Genomic DNA, 26,222 nt, shown 5'->3' on the forward strand with positions numbered 1-26,222 from the left:
TCCCAGAGACAGGGATCTGGGGTGTTTGTTATTCCCAAAACACTTTCTTTATAGACCGCTTTATGGACTGTTTTCATTATTTTCCAACTATTTTGAATATTTTGCTTGAAGGAAGAAATAATGAAGAAGTATTCCATCTGTAACATGTGTTGCCAGCTTGATGTAGGAGACATGTTGTGTCTCAAACAAATGTTAAACTTTCGACTGACCTAAACGTTCACGGCTGAGAATAGGACTGAGAATCCACAGGATGTTACCTGTCAGAACTGTGTGGACCCTCGTCCAGCGGATCCTTTCACGACGAAGGGACACAACTCATGCTACACATATACGACGTGAAAAGCGAAATATTAGGGGAAATGCTAGAACGAATCCTTGGAAATCAGTGCTGACGCCTGGTTGACTTACCAGTATACAAAATCTGATACGAAAAAGTCTTCTAAGGCTATATGTGCGTCTGGCATATATTTTACAGAGAAAGCATGAAACCAGGGATCTCACGTAAAAAAAATGTCAGTGATTTTGTGAAATCAATTTGACTCAATGGATTTCATGTACTGTCAACCTTTACTGAAATAGAGAAAACCAATTTAGAAAGCGAGTACAAGCTGACAAGATTCACCAGTCTGGGAACTGGTCTAAGGTCGTCATAGAGACAACTAACGGGACCAGGTTGTCAAATTCTTTGATTTGGTTGACAGGTCATAGTTTTTTTTTCTAACCATCATAGCGGACACCGTACCGTAATGCATGGGGTCACTAAATGTCACGTTGTAGCCTGTAGAAACAAACCAAACTCGTCCTAAAATTAATCCAACGCGACTTCTGTGCGTCGCATTATCGCTATGTCGCGATATTTGAATTTGAATATTTATTTGATATTTATTTGAATGATATTATTTACTCCAGTAGGACGACTGTGCTACAACGTCACCGTGCGACAATGTTCCGTCTGTGATTCCATACATTATATCTACCGTACACAGCCTGTAGTAACCATACAGAGGCATTGCTGTGTGTCTTCCGATTATGATCACAAAGAATGAAAGTGTCTACTAGGTGTTCATCAACAGTCTGACGCGCTCCATACGAGCTGTGAAATTATATGTGGTGTTGAGAAGAAATTACAGATCGTTTGTGAAAAAAGACCTATGAGAAAACAATGTCATCAGTTTATAGAAATCTCACTTAATTCAACCAACTGCTTAGACGACGCACGGTAAATAAATATCAGACATCATCGTCATTGGTAAATCACTTGACAGGGCAATGTGGAACCTGAGTTGAGACATATTTTACAGACATTATCAACCCTTTGTGATATAATGGGGCATGGTTTTGTTACCGCTGTATGGGAATGTTTATGTAAACTCTTTATATCGGGATATTGACATTATTTCAAAATCTATTCCGTTCATAATTTATTCTTAATTCGTCATCTGGTTTTCAAAGCATTATGGTGATAAAGAGTATAAAAGGTGGTGCATTTAAATCTTTGACATAAAACCCTACCATTCGATCCAGTAAGTCGACCTCTACGACCAGCACAGGTTCATGGGGACCAAGTCAAACCCATAGGAGTCTGTTGACAGACGGTCTTGGGGTAACACAACAAACCATCTACATGTGATTAACGTTTCCCGTGGAAACATACAAACACACTATGATGTTGCTAAGCACTTTATTACATGAAACATAAACCATCATATCACAGATACAAGAAACGAGACGTGATTGAGATCAAGGCTGGGTGCTTCAAAGAAAATATAGTCTTTATTTCATCATTTTTATGCATCAAGCCTGCAAAATATATATCAGAGGTATCTTGTGTTTTGGAGCATAAAAAGCTAATATGTTTCTCAGTCAAACTTTGGAGGTGTGTATATTATGATGAAAATATGTTTAGAACACATGATTTCCCGAAGCCACAAGTATCACTTAAGTCTGACACATATGAACGACATCAACATTCTTCGACAGTAGTGTTACCATCATGATCACTTAATTGCACGAAAATATAGACCTAGACACACACGGGTTCGGATCACTTTTTGGACAATAATCTTTATGTTATGATTAACACATGTTTCCAGTTTGAAAGAAATCGGTAAGGAAATGAATATTTTAGAAGATTCTACCGCTACCCCCATTTACATAATTTTATGCAGTGAGTGTAGCGGTATAATGTTTAAAATATGTATTTCCTCGCATATGTCTTTGAAATTTGAAACATTTGTTAACCACAGCATATACAACAACATATTATTGCTAAAGTCCAAACAATGGTTCGAACTCATGTTCAAAGACATTTGGACCGTGGAACGCTGCACACACATACAGAATTAAGCATGACAGAACAGTCTCAATGTGCAGGACATTGGGGATACTGTAACAATCATGTCTTTGGTAGCGCCATGTGGACGTACAGGCCAGTGGGGCACTCCTGTGGTTAAATCGTTCGCTCGTCATGACCAAGACCTGGGATTGATTCCCCACGTGGGTACCATGTGTGAAGCCCATTTATGTGGTCCCCGCCGAGATATTGCTGGAATATTGCTAAACGCGGCGTAAAACAATACTCACTGACTCTCCATTCGGAATTTACTTGAAACTGATACTGCGTTTCGTTTGAATTGAGTATTGATTTATAATATTTCACCAAGAACCGTTTATAAGTGTTTTTATTTTTGACATGTACGTAAAACAAGGAAGGCTGACAATACTGAATTCTTCTACAATGCTTATAATATAGAATATATTTATAATATATAGAATATTTGTCCCTAAGAATAAGCACCAACGAAAGTATCAAACAAAACTGATAGAGCATGGAGCATGGTAATGAAACAAACATTGACGTACATTCATACATTTAATCACACATCCACTTTCAGTTTCAGTTCCACTGACTTCATCTCTGTATTCCCCTTCAATAATGTAATTGAGAACGTGTCCATTTCACACACCTCTGTTGCCATGTACGTGTCCGGAATGGTAACGACCGTGTCTCCAGTCCATTTTTGGGCACTTGCATTGCACGTAATAGATTAAGGAATCAGGTGTAAGACTTTGTTCGTCTTGCTGTTTCTCTGAAATGAAGAAAATAAGAAAGAAGGAAATGAATAATGCAATGTTGCTTTCATGATTGAAACCATTCCTATTTTGCCATGGTGGTTGGTTGGTTTGTTGTTTAGCACTTAGCAACATTCCAGGTATAAGGTGGTCTGTAAATAATCAATGCTGGACCAGATAATCAAGTGATCAACAGCATGAGCACCAATCTACGCAATGCGTACACGATGACATGTGGTAACCAAATCAGAGAGCTGGACCAGCCGATCCCATTAGTCGCCTCTTACGAAAACGATGGGTGGGTCACTGGAGAACTTAGTATTTAAAAATGAACACTGACATATGACATGAAATGGTTATTGTAAACCATCAATGCACCGTTGTCCTTTTCAGACTGCACACGATAATTGTATGAAGATATTAGTCATTTGTGATATTGTAATGTATACGTGAAAGTGTCAACCACCATCAAGGCATTGTGAAATGTATGCTATTTTGAAAACATGGGCACGGGTTTCCAGTTTGAGCCAGACAGAATTCAGGTTATGCGTCTCACCGGGATTCTGCCGCTTGCTCGCATCAACGGTTATGGATCGTTCATAGTTTATGGCCAGGGTGGCGAGTGGGTGTTGTGGGGTTGAGGTAGAGTGATGGTGATTTTAAGGGAGTGTCACACATCTACCAAATTTCCTTGGGGGAAGTAGTTGGGGTTGGAGGGTGGGTGGTGGTGGGGGTGTCACTGCCTTGTAACTTCAGTGGGATTATTCACATTGTACATACTTCTACACAAAAAGCATCACCACTCACCCCTACCGACTAGCCACAAATTATGAACGGTCACGTCTAGTGTAATACTTTCAGTAAATTAGGCGAAAATTTCAGACCCTATAGCATAGCACTGGTCTAATTGGGAGCGTAACATAAACAAGGCATTAACATGTTCCCTGCTCCTGCTTTTACTTTTCAGTAAATATTTGTTATTTAGACTAACACTTAATTTACTTACTTAATTTTTGGCGATTTCACAGGTGTGACATCAGAGTGAAGAGCTTTTTCACTGATCAGGTCATTGGGCACACTGGGGGTAAGGCTGAATATACCGGAAGAGGAACATTCTTCAGGTTCGAACACATCTGAATCACTATCAGAATTCAAATTTGGGTTGTTGGCACTGGCGGTTGAGTTCAAGACGTCATCGGATTCAATGTTTGAGGAAGCAGCGACGGGTGGAATAACACGGAATATGTCGACGTAGATGCCGTCCGGGGAATCCGAGTGATGCCTCTGGCTATTTGAGGAACTGTCATAAGCACTGTTGAATTCTGGAATGCCTACAGCAGCAGATTTGGATCTTGTAACGTCAGGAAGAAGATCACTACTGTTTGCGGATGTTGTTCTCATCACATCCGGAAGTGCCGAGGCGCCATGTTGGAATTCCTGCGCGTTCGATCTAACTCTCGCTTCATCACAGCTTTGTCTTGCGGCAGGGTCACTGGGTTCTGTATTCCCGACAAAATAGTTTCTGTGACATAACTGTCGTCTCACGTGCACGTATTGATTGCATCGGCACTCCGGGGCGTCTTTTGAAGATGTTGATTTTGAACAAATAAACTTTTTTGCAGTATCACGAATCTTTTTAAGGAAAGCCTTCCTCAATAGAATGTAGAGCCATGGATCCAATGTCTGATTGAGACTTGCCAGACGAACCGCAGTTAATCCAAACACCGGATTGGATTTTTTGGTTGCCAGCGTTATAACGATATGAATCTGAAAATGAAATGAAAGGGATAAACTATATTGTCCTGTACCATTAAGCGGTATCCATGTAATAAAAAGCAAAAATAGCCTACTACAGTTGTCTGAAATAAGAAATCTATGTGAGGAGCAGATCGATTGTAAACTCCGATTGTATTATGAGCATATGTTTGTGAATATACATTTACTTGCACAGGAGCCGGCGTTACTGACTGGCTGTACACAGAATCATCTGGATACTCGACGACCACACGTAAATGGGTAGGGGTATAACCCAAGATATCGCAGAAGTTCATTTCTTTAACGACACACTCTTTGGAGGCAATGGGGCAGCCCGGTACTTAAAGCGTTCGCTCGTCACAGCGAACGTCTTCGTTCGATTCCGCACATGGATATAACGTGTACTGTCACCCGGTTCACCCACGCACCTGTCTCTCACGCAGTATCCACCTACGTGCATACAAACCCGAGATCCACTAACATGTTTTTTCTGTACTTCCTAAAACATCTGGATTACATTGGTCTTCAGCAACTCATGGTGCTTGCCGCAAAAGGCGATTGACGGAATCGGTTCGTCAGGCTTGCTGACTTGGTTGACACATGTCATCGTATCGCAATTGCGCAGATCGATGCACATGCTGTTGATCGCTGGATTGTCTGGTCCAGACTCGATTATTTACAGACTGTCGCCATATGGCTTAAGTGCTGCTGAGTGCGGGGTTAAACAACCAACCAGCCAACACCTAGTCGTTCTGTTTTTATATCATCGATTACCGTTGCTTGACTTCCTGTTTATGTAATCAGCTGGTGGAATAACATTTGGATGGTACATTGACAACCACCAGTGCGAATATACGTGCAAAGTTTCATCTCCCTCCCCAGTTCATAAACATATACGATAGCAGGTTCATTTCTTTATATATACATAAGATCTATATATCTATAAACTATAACGACTTCATCTGACATATCTTTTATAAAGCATGAGTGTTTCGTTATCGTCAATTGCAATTTGTTGGTGCATCTCTGCCGGAGAGCACACTTTGGTGTATTCATTGCTCTTCAAGGTACAGAGTCAAACCGACCGGATGGCAACAGAAGAGCTTTGTGGATGAGGCCACACGCAGTTCAGATGTTTTGTGTTGAATTGTGTATATGTCGTCAACAGTGTGGGAACATAAGCGTTAAGAAGTAGCCTCCCAGAACTGACCTTTGTACAATGTTAAAACCTTGATGGGACTTTAAATGTCACATGTTTATACTTTACCCTTTTGCGTATATTTTGTTTTAGATATTTTTAATGATATTATTTTCTGTAAGCATGTTTGGATAAAGACATGTCTATTACTTTAACGTGTTTATACGAGCAGGCAGCTGTGTTTTAGATAACGTTAGCACTGCGGGGCATACGGTGTAGTTTCAGAGCCTGCAGCTGAGCCCATCTGAACAAAGATGTTGAGATGTAAACTAGTGAGTGAATTCGTATTTATGTCCTTTTTTAGCAACAGTCAAACCATATCATGGGGCGAATAAAAGAGAATATGTTCCTGTATAATGTTAATTACAGTCAGATATATACCTTATCAAGTCTAAAATGCTTGCCATGATGATGTATTCCGATCTGGTCATAATATTGCTGATAGAAAAGGAAAGTACAGCTTATTCAGCCTGACCTGATCAAGTGAATACTACTAAGTGTATTCGTGACCGTGTGACTACTGGTTGGGTCTATTATTGTGAACAGGTGCACCTTGTCAGTTTATTGTCAACATGTTCGAACTGCAGAGACAGGGTCACTGTTTAACTTTCCCTGTTCCGCTATTTAATGAAAATAACTCGACCTGCCGTTTGTGCCAATTGACCTACTGGGTCATACGTAAGTGGAGTAGCTCAGGTCAAGCTGTACCTCCGGCTAAAGGGTTTTTTTTCGCTTTACATGTAAAGAAGTAAATGTTTTACTATTTACAAATGAATATCATGGTAAGAATAGAACCCAGGACTTGTCTACACCCTTGCTTAGGCGCATTTGTAGCATTCGTGCGGTGTGTGAGTGAGCATTGTTTTACACCGCTTTTAGTAATATTCAAGCAACATCACGGCAGGAAACACCAGAAATGTTCACACATGTTCTTCGCACATTATAACCATGTGGGAATCGAACTCGGTTCTTCGGCGTGACTAGCGAACTATTTAACCACTGGGCTACCCCACCGTTCCCTCAACACTCAATACAACTTAAACCGAAACATGCTGTTATTATTATAAAGTAACATTTTATGATGTTCTCGACGTAAGAGACAGCAGTTCGTCGAACGTTAATAGAAATGTCTTATAACATGGCAGACACAACACTGTGAAAACACCAAGGGTCTGTCTGGAATATTCGGTATTCTGTCCAGGAAGGTCAGCAACACTGCAGTTCATTACAGGTGTGCCCACATGTCTCGAGACAATTGTACCTATTACCTGCCACTTAATCTCATTGTTCCTCCCTTCCGATTCCCTGCACGGAGGAACTAGAACCACGAGCGTATAAATATAACTGCCATTCGAATATACACTGTTGTGTATTACTGGGTATCTCATTAAGATATGTTTGCAAACAAAGATATCACACAGTGCTCACGGTCATATGCACTGGTTTTGTTGTGTTTGTCTTTAACTTGTTCTCCTTTAAGACTGTTGTTGATGGTGTAAAGACCAGGCCCTAGATTTTCGAAGCTCTTTTAGCGTTAAGATAGTTGTAAGTGCCATACATTAACAGTAGCTTACGACTATCCAAGCGCTAAGAGCGCTTCGAAAATCTAGGCCCAAGATACCAACCGTCTAACCACTGTATCACCCCTGGTGATATTGCACTCAGCAATATCCCAGCTCCATGACTGCGGTCTGTAAATAATCGAGTTTGGACCACTCACTCCAATGGTCAATAGCATGAGCATCGATCTACGCAATTGGGATTCGATGAAATACTAGGTCAGCGATTCTATTTATAATGATCCGATCCAGTTAGTCGCCTCTTACGACAGGCATCGGTCACTGGAGATCAATGCTAATCCGGATCTTCACGGGCTACTGCTTGTACGAGTGAGTGAGTGCGTTTAGTTTTGCGCCGCACTCAACAATGTTCCAGCTATATGGTGGCGGTGTGTAAATAATCGAGTCTGGACCAGACAATCTGTTTGAAATTCATAACACATGTTTATGACATATAGTCAGAATCGTGCAACGGATGAATCACATACCTCAGAAGAACTTAAGGAGATTTCTGATTACCATGGAACTGGATTTTGAGCAAGCTAAATGAGGCTCTGTCGAATCACTGGGTTTTCTGGTCCATCACTTGTTTGACTGGTCAAGATTCAGTAAGTAACAGGCGATATGCCATTTACAATAACCAGTCAATACATCAATATCAATAGCTGAAAGAAATAAGTGAGTGAGTGAGTGAGTGAGTGAGTGAGTGACTGAGTTTAACGCCGCTTGGACCTGTACTCCTATTACATGACAGTTTAATAATCGAGTCAGTCCGATGCAGGTCTCACAAGCTTATCACTTTGGCGAAACCCAACATTACGTGTAAACCTTGAAAAATAATTGTTGCTACGGGATTCGAACCACAATCATGATTTATGGCGTGTACAAAAGCGACACTTGTGCACAGGTAGCTGCTGTCCCGACTGAGTCACTCATGCACCCGTAGATAAAATGACAGCAGCGTTTGTCTGACAGAAAGATGCGTAGGTATCGCGAGATTGTGAGATCGCGAAAATGTCCCTTACAGTATTCCATACGTAGGTCACAAATAACATTATGTTGGCTACTGCGGCTGTAGGCATCAAGAATGTGTTTTAAGCAGTCGGATCATCAGTGTGACGAAATGACGCTGTACCTATTGCACCACCTCGTTGTGTATTATTTATATGGCAGATCAGATAGATATGACGCAATTCCTTCCAAACAGGAATTTTCGCTTTGAAGTTCATACAAACATGACAATTTCACGCATACTTTAACTTATAAGGTACGTAGCAAAGCATTTTCTAGGTTATCACACATCATTCAAACAGACTCGACATAGCAGAATGCATAGTTCAAATAAACCCAAATCCGAAAATTGATTTTAATTGATTTGTACATAATAATCGTTTTCCTTTCAAGTTTCTAAAAACGATGATTTTCAAAGACATCTGCGAGCTCCATAATACGTGTTCAAGACATGTGAGCGCCTCTTCTGGGATAAGGACTCAGATGTCACGGGTGAGTGAAACCAGTCACTTTGTTGAAATTCAAAGGGGATATTCTGTTTATTGTCTATCACAAGATCGTAAAATCTCGTGAGAGTGTGACATTTTCTACAGGGTTGTATAACACCGCACTCAGCAATATTTCAGTTATGTGGTGGCTGTTTGTACATAATTGGGAGCGATGGGATCCCCTAATACGTTCGACTCTCTACAAGATTACGATATATATGTAAATCCCATTTGTGGTGTGCCCCGCCACGATGTTATTAGAACAGTGTTTAAAGCGGCGTAAAACTATACTCACTCACTGTAAATAACAGAGTCTGGACCAGTCAATCGAACCACGAGCAACACAATGTCTCGGTGATGTAAGGTGAAAGAACTTTTTAACGTCGCGTTCAAGAATTTCGGACTTACAGTGCGATGAGCATACCCGCGTTTGTGCGTGTGCGTGTGCGTGTGCGTGTGCGTGTGCGTGTGCGTGTGCATATTCGTGTAGGTTATACAAAACTCAGATATAGTAATGACTGTAATGACGTCCGAGCCCATTTAATTCTGAGAGCAGCACAAGGTAACAAGATTAATTCTTGAAAGTGTTTAGTACGACAAAGCCGGCATCAAACCACCGACCTCCCGCCATCGGCAGACACTCTATCCACTTTCCCCACGCACTACAAAAGCGGCCCATATAACAACCTGGGACGAACACGAGCTTAACTCATCGTGTCCATTTGGGGAAACGAAAAAGAGTACTTGGCGTGACGAGATCAAAGCACAAAATTTACTTATTGTATCCATGCTAATAGCTCTGTGGTGAACTACAGACAAAACGGCACAATGAATGAACTCACAATGAATTATCTCTTGGAGGAAACGCAGAACGTCAATTCAACAATGATAACATTGCAGTGTCGTAAGACGACTAACGGGACTGGAAGACCAAGATCGCTGACTTGGTTGATGCATGACATCGTATCCCCATTGCCTAAATCTCAGATATTGTTGAATTGTTGAACAGATTCGAGTGAGTCAGTAATACTATGATTTTACACCGCTTTTAGCAATATTTCAGCAACATCGCTGCGGGAAACACCAGAAATGAGCTTCACACATTGTTACTATGTGGGGCATCGAACCCAGGTCTTCGGTGTGGCGAGCGAACGCTTTAACCACTGACCTACTCCACTGTCCCTTGCGATGTTACATGGCAGTTAGGCTGTATGAATATATTCTCAGAACAGTTATTACTTCCACACAAAGATACATACTCACTTCTGTAGTATCTTTCAATTTGATGTGATATGTTAAGCTTCTACTCACCATTAGAGGTGCCCAGCAAACAGCAAAAATAGTTGTAATTGCACACATGAGCCAAATCATTTGCATCTCTACGTCATTCTGCTTATTCCGCTTCATCTGAGTCTGCATGCGCCGACTGTCGTCGAAGCTGTCGTGCAAGAGGCTACTGGAGATGCTGTTCCGGCCTTGTTGCTGCTTGATGTACCGGACACGCAGCAAAGTGATCATGACGAAGACGTTACAGCACGTCATCAGGACAACGATACCAAGGTTGACGCCGGCGTAAAGGTAACCGTAGAGAGCGAAGACGAGGTCGTCGGTGCGGAAGTTCAAGAAGCACCACGTGTGCGGGTACTGAAGGGTGTAGTCCCCGAAGCCGAACAACGGTAGTGCCCCAAAGAAAAAAACAAATGCCCACAATACCACCACGGTGATTCTGGCATTGTGAGGCGTACAGTGTTTGGAGTAGAAGTAGGTACATTTGATGGCAAGAAAGCGCTCGACCGCCATGGCACAAACGATCAAAGGCGTTGCCAGTCCAAAACAGACCATTATAAAGGCGTTGAATTTACAGAGGCCTATTCCACCTGGCATTTCTCGTCGGTTTATATAGGCAGCAACGGTAACAGGAGTTGTCAATAGGATTCCAGCCAAATCAGTACAAGCCAGAGCTGCCACCAATGTATAGAACATCATTCTTCTTATCTCCGTCTTTGTCTTCTGAAGAACTACCAGGGCCAACACATTGCCTACAACACCAGCAAGCGACATAATAATTGGGGACATAATTGTAGCCCCAATGGCATATTTGCCTCCACTGGTGTCATTGGACGTATTGTTGTTGTTCCCATCAGGAGACAACATACTGAACGGAAACTCCGTGGTATTCATCGCGTATCCTGTCAGGTCTGTCTAGTGGACGTCCTGAGTGGATGGACTGTGATCATCTGCGGCTAGTCTTCGACTGAGGGCGGTCTACTGCATCTGGAATCAAACAGCCAGGATTAATAGCCTGTAGCTAGTATAAATGGATAGACAGTAGTGTGTCGTGTAAATCGAGACAGGTCAGTTCACGCGTCGACGAATAGCTGCAACTGTTAAAGTGCTCAGGCTATTCAAATACCTGTATTCAGGAAAAGTGTTATCAATATGAAATCAGTGTCATGAAATGTTTTGAGTATGAAACAAGCTGTGATATTGCTCTTGGCAGTTGCGTCTCTTGGGAAATAAATGAAACCTTGAATAAAGGTTTCAGAAATGAGTGAAGGGTATTAGCCCTCTCTGACCAGGTTGAAGGCAAAGAAAAATGTATTAAATAGCTTTTTCCGCTAACGTGAAAACCTAAATTGACGTATAACGAAATGAAAAAGTGTGAATGTATTTTACTTCTTTTGAAAAGCTTTTTATGGTAGTGGAGAGTGGTGAATGTTCTCTCCAGTCAGACGTAGCCTGGAATGTGTGTTTAAAAGATAGGGACACGCATTTTAACGTACATCACAGTTCAATGCAGGGTTTTGGGGAACAGAAAAAGTCACAAGCTAGCAAGCCAGGTGCAATGTGCGTGCGTGCGTTCGCAAACGTTTTTAGTAATCTATGCTATACAACGGGCACAAAAAACACCTATGATATTCAACTACATCACCATTTCTTTGACTACGTTATTTTTTGACACTCAGCCACCACGGGTGTAGTTTTTTCTTTTGCCCAGTAGTTAATCGGAATCGTGTGAGACATTATAAGGTGTATTCTACATGAATATTTTGAGACAATTAAGAACAGGCTGTAATACAAACATTCCAATACAACATGAAAGATGATACCTATTTTTACCCTGATAATCGACGTATACAACTGCGTCAGTGATGCCACTTAATCGTCCCGTACTAAACAATGTACAAACGAGGACATTTGTAAAGGTAATTAAACAAGACATTAACATCGCTATTGAGAGAAATAACAGCACGGATAACAAACACAGGTATCATGTTACATCATGATTAGGTGTCAATTAAACAATGCCATGGCGTATATGTAGAAACCTACACCAAAAATAGCTGGATGGATAACAGCTCGAGAACAAAGGATAACAATGAAACATCCTTTTTGAATATGTTATGTTTATGAATGGGCATGACAAACAGCTTTAGTATGCTATGTTTTCACCTGGAAGGTCGTGAATTATTCATGCTAACGTCACAAGCGTGGAGCGCGAATGAATGCTGACAGTTCGTGACACCAGTTTACCCAATGTATACCAGGTGCACCTTGAGGGGATAAAGGATCTGTTGAAATACATGGCTGATATAGTTTCTAAAAGGGTTTTGCTGTCTGGGAACATGTTTCAAGAATACCGGAGTACAAATATTTAGGGACGTGATTAAAAGCGACATAGTAGCAAAAGAAACCCAAAAATGTTTGAATTTCTATTTTGTTGAACACATCAGTGCATCAGTTTCCAAAACTATGATCAAAACTACACAAAAATGAACATATAAGAAATATAAATAAATGAACAGAATAATAATTTTTTAAATCCAAAACTGTAAGAGAAAGCCCTTAACCCATCCCAAAACAATAAACAGAACAATAAACCCCACGCCCCCCACCCACCCCAACACAAACAAAACACTTCCCCGTCCAAAAAAAAACCCCAAACCAAACAAAAAACAAAAACAAAACAAAGCAAAATAAAAAAACCCCAAAAGAATAGCCAAAACAAATTAAAAATACAAACCGAAAACAAACCAAAAAAGCCCCCAACAAACAAACAAACAAACAAAATAGAAAACAGACAAAAAAACACACAACAAAACCAAACCTAACAACACAATCCCACCATAACTGTAAAATAATCAAATCTACTATAAACGAAAACAGGTCAATGGTGAAACATTACTTTGTTTGATCACCTATGGGAAACACCCCTTTGTGATGATTGTGGTTTTGCCCTCAACAGTACTCAAATAAACAGGTTGCAGTGGTTTAAGGATGCAGAGATACACAAACCGTTAAATGAATATAAATCACTGTAATTTGCCTTCTGTTGGTATACATAATTACACACATACATCAAGTGTGGTTTAGCTTCAGGATACACGTGCTGTATTGTGTTGCATCCGGGACTACAAACACTACACGTAATGAACCGCGCCACTCTCACATGACAACCTGATTCATACACTATAGCTAGTACACGTGGAACTATACAGTACTTTACCCGTACACAGGGATCAGGTACTGTACTTAACCATCCGTGTCTGGCATAGTGTGTAAAGATGGGTTTTGTAAAAATAGGAAACCTTAAAAATCATGCAATAATCAAAACCAAGAATACAAAATTATACTTATTTTTTTAGAATTTCTTACTGATTCTCAAATATATTGTATGCAAAATCTATCAAATACACCTGTACATGTTTCGGAAAGCGATTGATAAATGAAATAACACAAACGAATGCTCAGTAATGCATAGCCATAATGATAATGATAATGATTATTTGTTATGATCATGGGATGAGTGAGGTTACCTTGGCATAAGTTGGCATGAATGCAGCACACCCGTGCCAATGAATTGCCATCAACCAAATTACCTTTACCCTCAAACCTAACTGAAGTAATTTTAAGGGTCAAGATGACTGAAGTGTGCTATCAAGTAAGTGTGATTCGAAAGCTTGAATTAGTGATCATGTCCAGATCTAAAACTCAGTGCAGGATGCATCTGACGTAATTCAGCACATGTATTGAGTACTGAAAAATGTTTATATTCCTATTGTAGTGATATAAACGTCTTATCCCAACATCGGCTACTAACAAGGCGTAAAGGAGCAACACAAACCAAAGCAAACCCCTTTCTGCACTAATTCTTAATGCTCATGATTTTGATAATAACAAAATTAACATATAAAATTGAAAAGGATCCCAAGGCAGACAAGCGATTCAGAACCAGAAATCAAGACTTGCTCATCTATTATTCATGTCAGTTTTAGCGCTGCACTGAGGGCACAGTTGTAGGGAAAATAATATATGGCTCAAGGACTGAGAGACAGATCATCTCCTCCCCATACCCAAGGGATGCTGGCATACATTCTCCATGATTACAACATTCTAATATTTCTCATTCAACGATAACTTTACATGACAAAGTGCAGTTAATATGTTATTTACCTAGAGAAGAATTATAGGTAAACTCGTGTTATTTATACAAATTCGAGGCAAATAGTTAACGTAGTGGAATGAGAATATAATGTATTAATCAACAGTACACTGAAAGGCATAGATCGACGGTACACTGAAAGAAGAATGGTGTATCTGTGATGTAAGCTTGAATACACCACTGAGTATACAAACCACAAACATTGCATCTCACACAGGATCGCCAGTAACTGTCCCACTTTCTAAGGTATACAGCATTTACCACAAATATTCGTGACAGAAATAAGGAAGCTCAGTTTCCTTAAATTCAAAGAATACTCCAGAGTGTGTCCGTGACATTATCCTGGTACAAGAGGCACTTCATCCAAACAGGAAAACATGCATGTATATCAGGATTGTAGATAATTATATGAATCCAATCCAACAGACGTTTTCAGACTAATATGTTTCTATATCATAACAAGGTAAAAGCCACCCGTCATACGTGTTCTTTTACGAGACATGAAGCACATATGTATGACCTAATTCACTATCCAACATACAAATGACATGTTACCTACATTCAACAGAAATATTGACTAGAAGACAAAAGGATATTAGTTATGTCAACGGAAGATCATTTCAGGTGATGCATTTAGCCTGTACACGAGTTTGAACGTGGCATAAGGAAATTGATTATTAGACATGCGTGTACATTTAAATCAATATCAATAGAAGTGCCTTCATATTCCATAATGCCTCTTTAAATTTGTATCACTTGATCGATCTGTTCCCGAATACAGTATCCATTCATCTACAACGAGGCAGTAGAGGCAAAAAGTAATTATATCTATGAATCGTACCTCACGTTTGCCAGTGTATTCCTATATCCTGAACTGTTTCCTACTTTCAGTCTCTGGTGTAGAAATCGGTTGTTCTGATTGGGATTCTAAGCAGATCAGAGACATAAGCAGGTCCCATTAAGCACAACGAATAAAGAGCCACCGCAGCCTGTCATATCTTATAAGCTACGATTCAGTCTGATGTTAACCACTTAGCTGCCAGAGTATATTGTAAACAACCACTGAAATACCGTCAAGGTCATCATCATGGTCATAATCGTATGTAGTCACATGCTAGAAGATGATATTCATAGAATATTCATCAATGCCATAGTTCAATGAAAGTTTTTAAGCCCGACAGAAAGGGCACACTTGAAAGTTAAAGTGTTAATGGGTTAGCCAACCGCGACTTCTTGGTGACCATGGAAAGTAGGCCGAGTTGACCTCGCCGTGTAAATAAACGCTAAAGGAAGAAACATCATGGTGTTAGCAGTTCTTTAACGTAAAATCAGTCACATTGTTTGAAAAGATTACCTGCGTGCAATTCCCAGAACCGTCTCAGTGATGTTTCATAACGTTGGCAAAAACACGGATGTACTAAACACGAAACCAGGAAATGTCATCCGTGAAAGGAAAATAAGCTGTCATGGAGTAATACTTGGTTTAACCAACATGTTCACCTCTGTACGCCCCTGGTTATATATGTAGAATACTTGTATTTATACTGTTATCTACTTGATCTGCTGACGGGCTTTTACGCAAGCCGCAAGCCCCGTGGTATACCGCCAGCCGGTTGAGCGATATTGATTTGAATAACCGCATTTATTTTGCAGATGGTGAGTGGGTGATAAAAATATATCAAACGATGAATAAGAGTACTAAAATTAAGCCACAGAACAGTTTCATTAACTTCTTATGAAATCTACATCTAATGTAACATTAGGACTAACATATTATGATGAATTTATGCATAACTCATTCTCACCTAGTGATAATACTATTCAATACAATTGTATAGTATTCAATACAAGATGTTTTGCGGTATCTTGGAATAATGTAACCCACTCATCACAAACATATTCAGATGCAAGTCGTTTGCCCACTTGGAAAACACGGGGCCATATGATACAAGTTGAAAATGAGGGATTTCTCAGGTATCATTCTTGTCACTGATGCGGCAGATTTGTAAATACCCTCCACGGTTCTATAATACAAGTCGTTAAAAACGTTACCGAGACCTTGAAACTTTTGACACTGATGAAACAATCTTTCAGCATAATATCTTTGTAGAAAGAGCATTAGAGTCAGGGTGCAAGGCGAGTCCTTTGACGTTCATTGACATCTGGGTGGTAGTGTAGCCCAGTGGCCAAAGCGTTCGCTTCTCACGCTGAAGTCCCCACATGGTTACAATGCGTAAAGCCTATATCGTGTGTCCTCTATGGTGATATTGCTAAAACAGGCGTAAAACTGAACTCACTCACTCACTCATACATATCTTTCCTAGTTCATTGGGAAAATGGCAGACAGGGACGCTTTGATAGTTTACAATGATTATAAACAGGATAGGTACTGACCAAACATCACAATCGGCGCGATTCTGATATTAGCCCAACAACATATGGTTCTGGAAACAAGGAGGCGCAAGTGTACACAAATACGTCTGCCAATTCATGTCTTCTTACTCTCCGCTTGGTTCCAGAATCCATGTTGCTTTATCTTATGTTATATATATAAAACAGTGCAAAAGACACCATCCCAATGATAATATAAATAAATAATCCATAAAAAATAACCTTGAATTATCAGTCACCAACTGTCAAAATATTTAAGAACACTTTTACAAATTTGTCACAAAAACATATAATTCGCACATATTGTGGGTCATTTAAATAAGTTTCTTTCCAGAATCGAACTGAGATTGCATTAATGTGTTTTATAGAATGAGATGAAATATATACCACGGAAAAGTAAATTTACCTTGTTCGTTTAGAAACAGATTTTCTTTCAATGCTCCACCGATGAAACTCCCTTGTACTACAGTCTACTCGGCTGTTCCGTAATCCCAACACACTTGCTAATCTACATGTATCTTGTGGTAGGCTGGTAAACCGCAGTGCGCAAACACTTAAAAAACACCACCAAGGTTTCACCAACAATGACACGACTGTTTAAACCTGTAGTTTTCTGAATCTGTTCGTCAACCATAACAGCTTTTGTTGTATCAATAACCGTGTATCTTGCTAATGCATGAGTCATAAGGGTCATATTGAATCAATATGCATGCATGCATGACCTTTCAGCAGACATGCCGTGAATATGTTGAACAAATGATGACACGCATTCGCGAGTACAGTCTACCCAGACTATCATGTCTCGCACGCTATCGCAGTAGAATTACTAACGTACTTATGAGTCAGATTTGCAACCTGACATGTTATGCACCTCCTGCAACCCTGATCTATAAGGTTGTGCAATGATTGCAGATTAACAAAATTGCGTGTAGACTTTCACAATGGTCGCCAGTGCCTGACAAGTTTCACAGAACACACATGCATGCACTCGTTATCTGAATACATTGAAGTCTATACAGTCACCTTATTCAGCATTCACAGTTCTGTATACGTATGACATAAGTATGACCTCATTTCTCTCAGTCAATGAGCATACATGTGTATCTACCTAGGTAAATTGTCGTCCAAGCATAAATCATCCCCTTATCGCAATATTGACATGGTTTCTACTTCTAGGTCTGACAGCGCTGTGTAAATACATGCGACTAACATTTCAAATCAGGAAAGCTGGTCTCAAGTGTTGATCAAAACAGCTCTTTAAGGACGCAGCACATGCTGAGAGATACTTGACAATAAAATTGCATGTCAGGTCCAGTTTGGAAATATTTCATACTTTAGTGAATATCTTCCTAATACAAGTATGGTTAGATGTCGTCTTTATGAATATTTTAATTCATTTCACAGATGGGAAAAAACTAGTTCGCACACTGTACCTAAGATTTGAACCTAAGACGTGACGAGCGAACGCGTTAAACGTTTCCGAGTGTTGTTTTTATACGTCCTCATATCATAGTGTTACAAAACATGGAATCACGATCGTAAAACCGTTCCTGCATCATACGTGTTAATATTTTTGGTTCATTAAATGTGTCTATTGTCCGACATTACTATAGTATATATAGTCAATCGACAATAGACACGCACTGCCATACCCATTCATGACATGTTTGGAATATTTATAAAAATAGCGTAACGTCATTCTCAACACTGTAGAAGTCAGAGGAAGCATATTACAACTGAAACATGAATATTTGTACAAACGTGGACAGTTTTCGAATTTTACGGAATATATGCCCCCAAGTGTTATTCTCCACACGTTTTACTATGTAGAAACAAACAGCCTGAATTTACGATCTGCCTGGCACTTGAACCGAACCACTGGAATGGAACATGTTCCAAACATGGGACGAACCGTTAATTGAAAACATATTTGTCGAAAAAGATTTGAGGGAAGAGAAATGGTTTGTACACATCTAGAAAAATACAACTTGGTCTTCATTTAGTCTGCAAATGGTATGGTTCCAAGAAACCTTACGTGCTGTATCCGCAATCATTCTTCCACTGAAATAAGCGCACATATGAAATAAACACCCAGTACACATAACTGAATGGATGTTATGAACGAACAAGGGCGTCCTTGGAAAGGGGAAGAAAATCCTCGCTATGAAATCTATACAGATTCTAATTCCTCAACGAGTAAGTACCTTGTGACACAAATCTGAGTTTGTCTCGATTTATCCAGACATACAACTGATCTATTGGCAAATAAATCTACATATTACAGAGAAACAAACTAAATAACTATCCGGTATGGTTACCTCTTCATGGGAACCCTCGCCAGTAGTCATTAATACAAGGTAGAATGAATTAAATTTGTCACAGTTATCATAAGATGCATGACATGAGGTTTGATTCTAATGAAAGCAATAAGTTTCAATAAGTAGATAAAGATGTATGAAAGAAAAATCAGAACCCAAAAATTTCACGAGGAAACCACTAATGTTTGATCGGCATTCTAGTAGCTGGTGAGTCAAAAATGAAACGTGTAACTTTAAGGATGGCAACTTTTTATTTATAACATCGAACAAGCTAAACTTCTACATCGGAACGTGGCAATAAACAAGAAGATGTCACCCATAAAGTTATAGTCTGCACCACCTCACTACGAGGCAAAGCCAACGCCATAAACAGTGCGTTTGCCATGATTAATTATTCTGTAAATGTAGTTTCCAAGAAGGTCTGTTTGATACCATTTGGCAATGGAGCGTCCCAAAGTAATGTAACGAGTGTCATGGAAAGCGTGAAATCAATAGGTCAAGGAGAACATTATGAATGGCCCTTCTGGGGCGCTGGAAAACCTCGGTCGTGCAAGCATAAAGTGACTATCAACATTGTAATATTTCTCAAGGATAACTGTAATAGAGATTCAAGGAGGACAGCCTTGACTAGTGTGAGGAAGATGTATGTACACTGTGTCGATAGCTAGCACTTACCTCCCCTGAGTACTGTTGTCAATAATGTCAACGACGCTAATTGTTGAACTGACATTACAGTGTGACCCCCAACATTAGTGACTGAACTGTATTTGAACTGTGGTTTAAGTGGTTTGGGGGACAATGGGACCATAGATAAGCTGGTTAAACTGATATATTTTCTTTTTTCGTTTCAAATATGAGTTATGACAAGAAATTCACAGAAAACATGAAGAAACAAGGGGTAATTTTGCTAGCAGACAGTGTATATATTGTGGCACAAAAACATATTCATTCTCTGACCTTTTGATTGTTCTGAGTATTAAAACAATAGTTATTTTACTTATCATGACGTCCAATTCTCATCACGAACTTTCAGAAACGAAATACAGAGGATAAGATAGAAGAAAGCAAACAATGTTAACATTTTACTAACATATTTTATGTTTTCACAAGACTAAAAGCTGATTTAGCGTGACATAATTATTTTTCGCAACAAAATTTAGTACATTTTTAAGCAAAATATCTTTGTAAATCAGCAACAGTGGACAATCAGCTGTTGTTGTTTATGGATCTTGAACAACGCCCCCCCCCACCAAGAAACTTCTTCCATGTGACTTCAAGTGGATATTTTAACCAAGTCAGCCTTTTTTCATTTTTCAGGAATGTGTGCGAGGATAACTGTGAGGCCTTAAGATGTTTCCCTGAAACATTTGGCGTCCTCCTAGGAATGTCTACAGCAAGCACTCGGAGCGTTTTGACCGTGGAAGAACTGGCCCCTTAGCTTTGTAACAACACAGAGCTTACTGTGGAGGCCCACGCCACTCACTTTCTGCTCCAGGGCAGTAGCGCGACATGCTTTATCAATTAGCCCGGATACCGTTGAAGTATGTTGTGTTGCAAGAATTACCTGTCGACATGTGCTTATGTGTAACACTTCAAATTGGCATTCTGTGTCGAAATATGCCTTGGAATGATTCCGTGGTTCTTGTTCCATGGGCGTGTAGTCAAATAACATTTGATGACTTTAATGTATAGGAAGATACGCAAGTTTCTGACAAGAAAATCTTCGCTTTAAACAGATAGAATGCGGAAGTGATATTACATAAAATAAATAGCATAAGTGAATTTCCATAAGCAATAGGCTTTGTAATTATTAGTAGAATATATACAGCTATTGACACGTTTGTCAGACAACAGGGTCACAACTACAAGGTGTAGAAGACAAATCGTTGCAACATACCTCGTAATACAATGGTGGGTTTGCTTTAATATCGATTTGGCATTAGGTCGTATATATCACGGCACGTCGGCTTGTTAGAGTCCGGAAGTGATCCGGTGTTTGCAGATGTTTGGTGTGTACGGCTTTAGTGAGAGAACATGTGGATGGTGCTGAAAAGTTCGAACCAGAATCATGAAAGCCAGGGCGATCTTAGAGCTGCAGCTATTGTAACCCCCATTCTCCAACATAGGCTTAAGACAATCGTAGCGCTAGGATCGGTTTGTATGTTGATCGTAAGTTTCTTCCGTGTCAGATATGTATGGGACTGGCAACACTTTATATACTGTCATCTCTGTCACATATTCTCGCATAACGAGACTCATATCACAATTTTATATTATGTGAAAGATGTTCAGCAATAAGAACATGTTACGCCAATGTGTTACAGGAAGCGGGCTTAGCAGTTCATTATGTAAATGCCACTGCCCCTGGTTGTCAATACTCATCAACTGCTGCGAACATGAACATCGTACAATCCCAAAAGAGTGCTTCCTTGCTGTCAGTTATTTCCTTTGGAACACAATGTCGTTAGCAGCATACTCGCAAATGGAATTACAAGTTGTAAATCATCAAAAAGCCTATCCTTAAAAACGCAATCATTATGTCATTTGAAGTGTCCAGAGAAACCAACATGCGCTATACTGGACTCCCTCATTTATAACATTTATGCAAGTTTGGGGGGTGAACCAATAAACAAAGATGAATTTTAACAATGACTGACATAACGAACAAAGGATTAGGTCAAGACGTTGACATTAAGCATGTCTGTTACCTTCAATAACGGTACAAAAAATTCTTCCACTGATTTACCCACTAGAACTAGAAAGAAAAGACACCAGTGAATCAGCCGCATCGTTGCTAATGTGTTAAGAATGGACTTGAGAAGTTCGCAAGATTGCAACGTTTCGAGAATAACTAGCCAACAACATATTAAGATTTATGCACGAGGATCACAGAGACAGACAATACAACTATCAAAAAGTGTGTATGACAAGATGGATCACTGTAATTTATGATCCAGTATCCTGTGAGATCCACCCTTTGTATCTCCAGGCTTTGGATCTCCATCTTTTGTATCTCCTGGCTTTGCATCTCCATCCTTTGCATCTCCTGGCTTTGCATTTCCATCCTTTGCATCTCTTGTGCACGCTCTTATTCCAGTAGATGTTTGGTCAGGGTTACTGAATTCATTCAGGGAAAGTTTTCGAAACGTTTTCATGGAAGTCATGTGATGGGCATTTCCGAATGTGACACCAAAATGTCCAAATTCCCTCTTTTGAAAGGTATTCCAGCAGCTCCATCCTTTGATGTTTACATTTCACACATTGTGATGTGCAACTGAGTGTATCCTTTCAACCAATATTTTAAAGAACATCTTAGGACACCTGCTCAGTTGTCGGATTAAGGTTGTACCGTTCAGGGATTCAGTAATTTCAACAGGCTGTATAGACATACGGTGGATTTGCATGATGTGACGCATTAGAAAACAACATGATGTCTTATTCAATTCCCAGTTTTCGACTGTAGCATATATTCCATGTTTTCACGAGAACACTTGATTTACTCATGTAGGAATTAGGAAGCAGGTGTTATCAGCACCCTTACATTGTTATTAATAATCAAAAGCCCATGGTGTAGGTTGATATAATAGGAGCATCATAATTGGCAAGAATTCGTTTCAAAGATAACGCTAGCCCATGCTAATATGATCAGAGATGAACGGTATCACATGTTGACATAATGACAGTGTTCAGGAAAAACGGCATCTCATTCTGACTCGACGGGGGATAAACAATATCACACCTTGACATCAAAGGTGACAAGAATAATGGGTCTAATGGCGACAAAGGAGCACGAGGACAGTGTGTCTAGTAGAACTATGTTTTATGTTACTAATTTCTGTATTATTTTCAATTTTCAGTAATTAAGAAAACTACTTATATCATGCGACTTTATTAAGGAAACCTTCATCATGGTAACGCCTACAGGCATCATGTTATTTATTCAGTTTCTCAATGTTATGCATTCGGCAACCCATGCTTGCCATAAAAGGCGACGATGCATGTCGCAAGAGGCGACAAACAGGATCGGGTGGTCAGACTCGCTGACTTGGTTGGCATATGTCATCTGTTCCCAAATGCGCAGATCGATGCTCGTGTTGTTGATCACTGGATTGTCTGGCCCAGACTCGATTACTTACAGACCGCCGCAATATAGCTGGAATATTGCTGAGTGCGGGGTAAAATTAATCTCACTCACACACCTATTGTCTCTGTAAATATTACTTTACAACTTTTGTTTTCGATCGATGGCCTGAAGTAAATAAACTATTGAATTAAATTGATTGAATATCTTAACAAATATGTAGATCTGAAGAGCCTTACAAAACCCCTGTAACATTATTTGATGTTGTATAAAACAATTAAGATGCAGTGGTATAACATTTGAAATTTTGAAGATTGCATCATATGAGGTACGTTAGCATGTTACCATTCTGATGAAACTTGTATCATTGGTTGTGCTTTGGGCGGTTAGAAGACTTTGGTCTCCGTAAAGGTTCAATGTTCAACATTGAGAGGGTGTATTCCTCATACCGTGTACAATATGCTATTGCCAAAAACTTTTATATATAGTGTTTCTAGAAATGCTTCCATGATGGAAAGTTATGTTGTTTACAATGATACAATCAACCAGTGGTGATAAATGTGCCATCTCACCCGGCGGGGAACTAAGATTACAAACGTCAATCTGTCACTGATATAGATATCGGAATTTAGACGGTATGGCTACTGAGACTCAGCAAACTTCACAGGAGGTTAGTCAACAAACTTAACTATCAACAGAATATCAACTTGAAATTAGTTTCTGATGCCACCCATTCTAATGCAGCCTAAAACTATGATAAATTGATTCTTTAACAAAGCACTTCTGCACAGTACAACAACTTGTTAAAGTACTATTTGCACATTTTTCATGTAAGCTTCAATACCGTTTCACTCATATTAAACTCCAAAGCTTCAATACCGTTCCACTCATATTAAACTCCAAAGCTTCAATACCGTTTCACTCGTATTAAACTCCAAACCGTATCAATTGCATGTCGGAAAATATGCTGAATTCCTACCAAGTCGGATATTCATGAAGGTTGACAACTTTTACAGTTTGACTTAGAAATTGGATTGATATATAACCAATTAGTATTGATTGATAGCTGATTAATAATTAACAAAGCAATGTAACATCAGTTATCTTAAAAACGTTTTATCGTTTGCACTCCATGTATAGAAAGAATTACAATACTTACGTTTGTCCACTAGGTCATACGAAATACGTGTTTATGCCTTCATTTCACTTGTACATGTCGATCTGACCTTACAGACTACAGTTCAGCGGAATCATACAACAAGAACAAAGAAGAGTAGACCCCGTGAGGTGAACTGTATTTACCGGGTGCTTCACATTCGCAGACCGTCAACAAACACTGACGTCTCCTAGCATGCGTCGGAAATGTCAAGTCCCCGGATTATTTAAATATTTAGCAGCTGTGTGATATGAGACGTTCTTTGCTACGTCGGCCTATCAGCTTGCCAGGTGGATGGTGTTTATGTATGTATGTATGTATGTATGTGTGTATGTATGTATGTATGTATGTATGTATGTATGTATGTATGTATGTATGTATGTATGTATGTATGTATGTATGTATGTATGTATGTGTGTGTGTGTGTGTGTGTGTGTGTGTGTATGTGTATGTGTCTGTGTGTCTGTGTGTGTTTGTGTGTGTGTGTGTGTGTCAAACAGAGTTGTGTTGAATTTGAAAGGACCTTCGTAACTACTTCGAGTTATTCGAAGTTCGAGACAACATGAAGACTATAGCAAGAATGCATAGTTCCAAAGCGTTTACTTCGAGGAAAAAGTACGTTAGTCACAACGTAGTTCGACTCTGATAAAGTTTATATCATATGTGCGTGGCATGACAAGTATATATCCTACAGTTAAAATGTGGTCAGATCTACAACCTTCGAACGAGATCATGTAGAGGTATAGAAGTACAATAAAATACAATAGATATAATATTCTTAAGTCTCAGATGTTTCATAACATGGATGCATTTGAAATAAAACGTAACACTGTCACATTCATGAATAATGTAACATCACTATATTAAAGTCACGGAAATGCCTGTTTACAAGAAGCATATAACAGGTCATGTGTATAAATGAGTTTACCTTATAACCACTTGTTAGTTTACACGTTAAGTCAGTCCTCAGCTGGAATAGCATCCTGACTTGTGTAAGAATAAAAACATCCATCTTCCTCCCCAGATCACGATCACCGCTCGTGGTTGCTGAAGCACGCCAGTGTTATTTGTACTGGCTCAGTGGGCGATGCGTTATAACACAGCTAACTGATTTACACAGTCACCGGTAACATGAACGTGAACACCCACTACAGATACGACGGACCTCTGGTAAAATTGTTCCCCATGAAAATATGCCCGTCCCACAAATATACCCCGTTGAGCATCCTTCGTTTGTTATCGCGAACGCCCAGTACTTAAGGTATTTTGCTAGCTTGGTCGGTTTTAATGGTTAAGGGGTAACAGTGCTGGAGACATAACGATGCGATAACGTACAATGTGTTCTCGTTGACAGTGGGCGTAAATATGGATGACGACTATGAGCCAATTCACTGTAACAGCAACTGGACTACCCGCTGTCTTGGTATACAAGTGCATTACTGTCTTGGGATAGGCACAATACTCATGTGGGTGTTTGGTGGAAGAAAATTAAAGCAGACTTTTTTGTAATGAGCAACCCGGACACAAACGACAAGAATCAAGAAGCATGAAGGTTTTATTATTAATACTCTGTTGCTCTCTGTGGCATACAATGGAACCGGCTGATGGTTTGCGTAGGCTTGTCGGTATCCATTGAGAAGTCCCTTTTATGTTGTACACAGAAATGTTTCAGTGGACATTTACGTGTTCATCTATGTTTTTAAGTGTATTTGCTCTTCTTTTTGATAAATTAGTTAGTTGTTTTTACGAC

The 26,222-nt window shown here is 39.6% G+C and overlaps 1 protein-coding gene across 3 annotated transcripts; it reads right to left on the reverse strand.

Annotated features, from left to right (window-relative positions):
* Nucleotides 1-1,664: 1,664 nt before the first annotated feature.
* LOC137290385 (prostaglandin E2 receptor EP4 subtype-like) lies at nt 1,665-25,543 on the reverse strand. 3 transcript variants are annotated; one of them, XM_067821287.1, is made up of 4 exons: nt 25,401-25,543; nt 10,395-11,357; nt 4,079-4,839; nt 1,665-3,089 (listed from the first exon to the last, which is right to left on the reverse strand). In XM_067821287.1, exons 2-4 carry the CDS (start codon nt 11,262-11,264, stop codon nt 3,056-3,058), a joined length of 1,665 nt encoding a protein of 554 aa, XP_067677388.1. In that variant the 5' UTR covers nt 11,265-11,357; nt 25,401-25,543; the 3' UTR covers nt 1,665-3,055. The 3 variants fall into 3 exon arrangements, with proteins under 3 accessions (XP_067677388.1, XP_067677386.1, XP_067677387.1); XM_067821285.1 differs by lacking the exon at nt 25,401-25,543 and adding an exon at nt 17,324-17,591; XM_067821286.1 differs by lacking the exon at nt 25,401-25,543 and adding an exon at nt 15,368-15,549.
* Nucleotides 25,544-26,222: the final 679 nt, after the last annotated feature.

The sequence above is a fragment of the Haliotis asinina genome, chromosome 7 (genome assembly GCF_037392515.1).
Source record: "Haliotis asinina isolate JCU_RB_2024 chromosome 7, JCU_Hal_asi_v2, whole genome shotgun sequence".
Lineage (NCBI taxonomy): Eukaryota > Metazoa > Mollusca > Gastropoda > Lepetellida > Haliotidae > Haliotis > Haliotis asinina.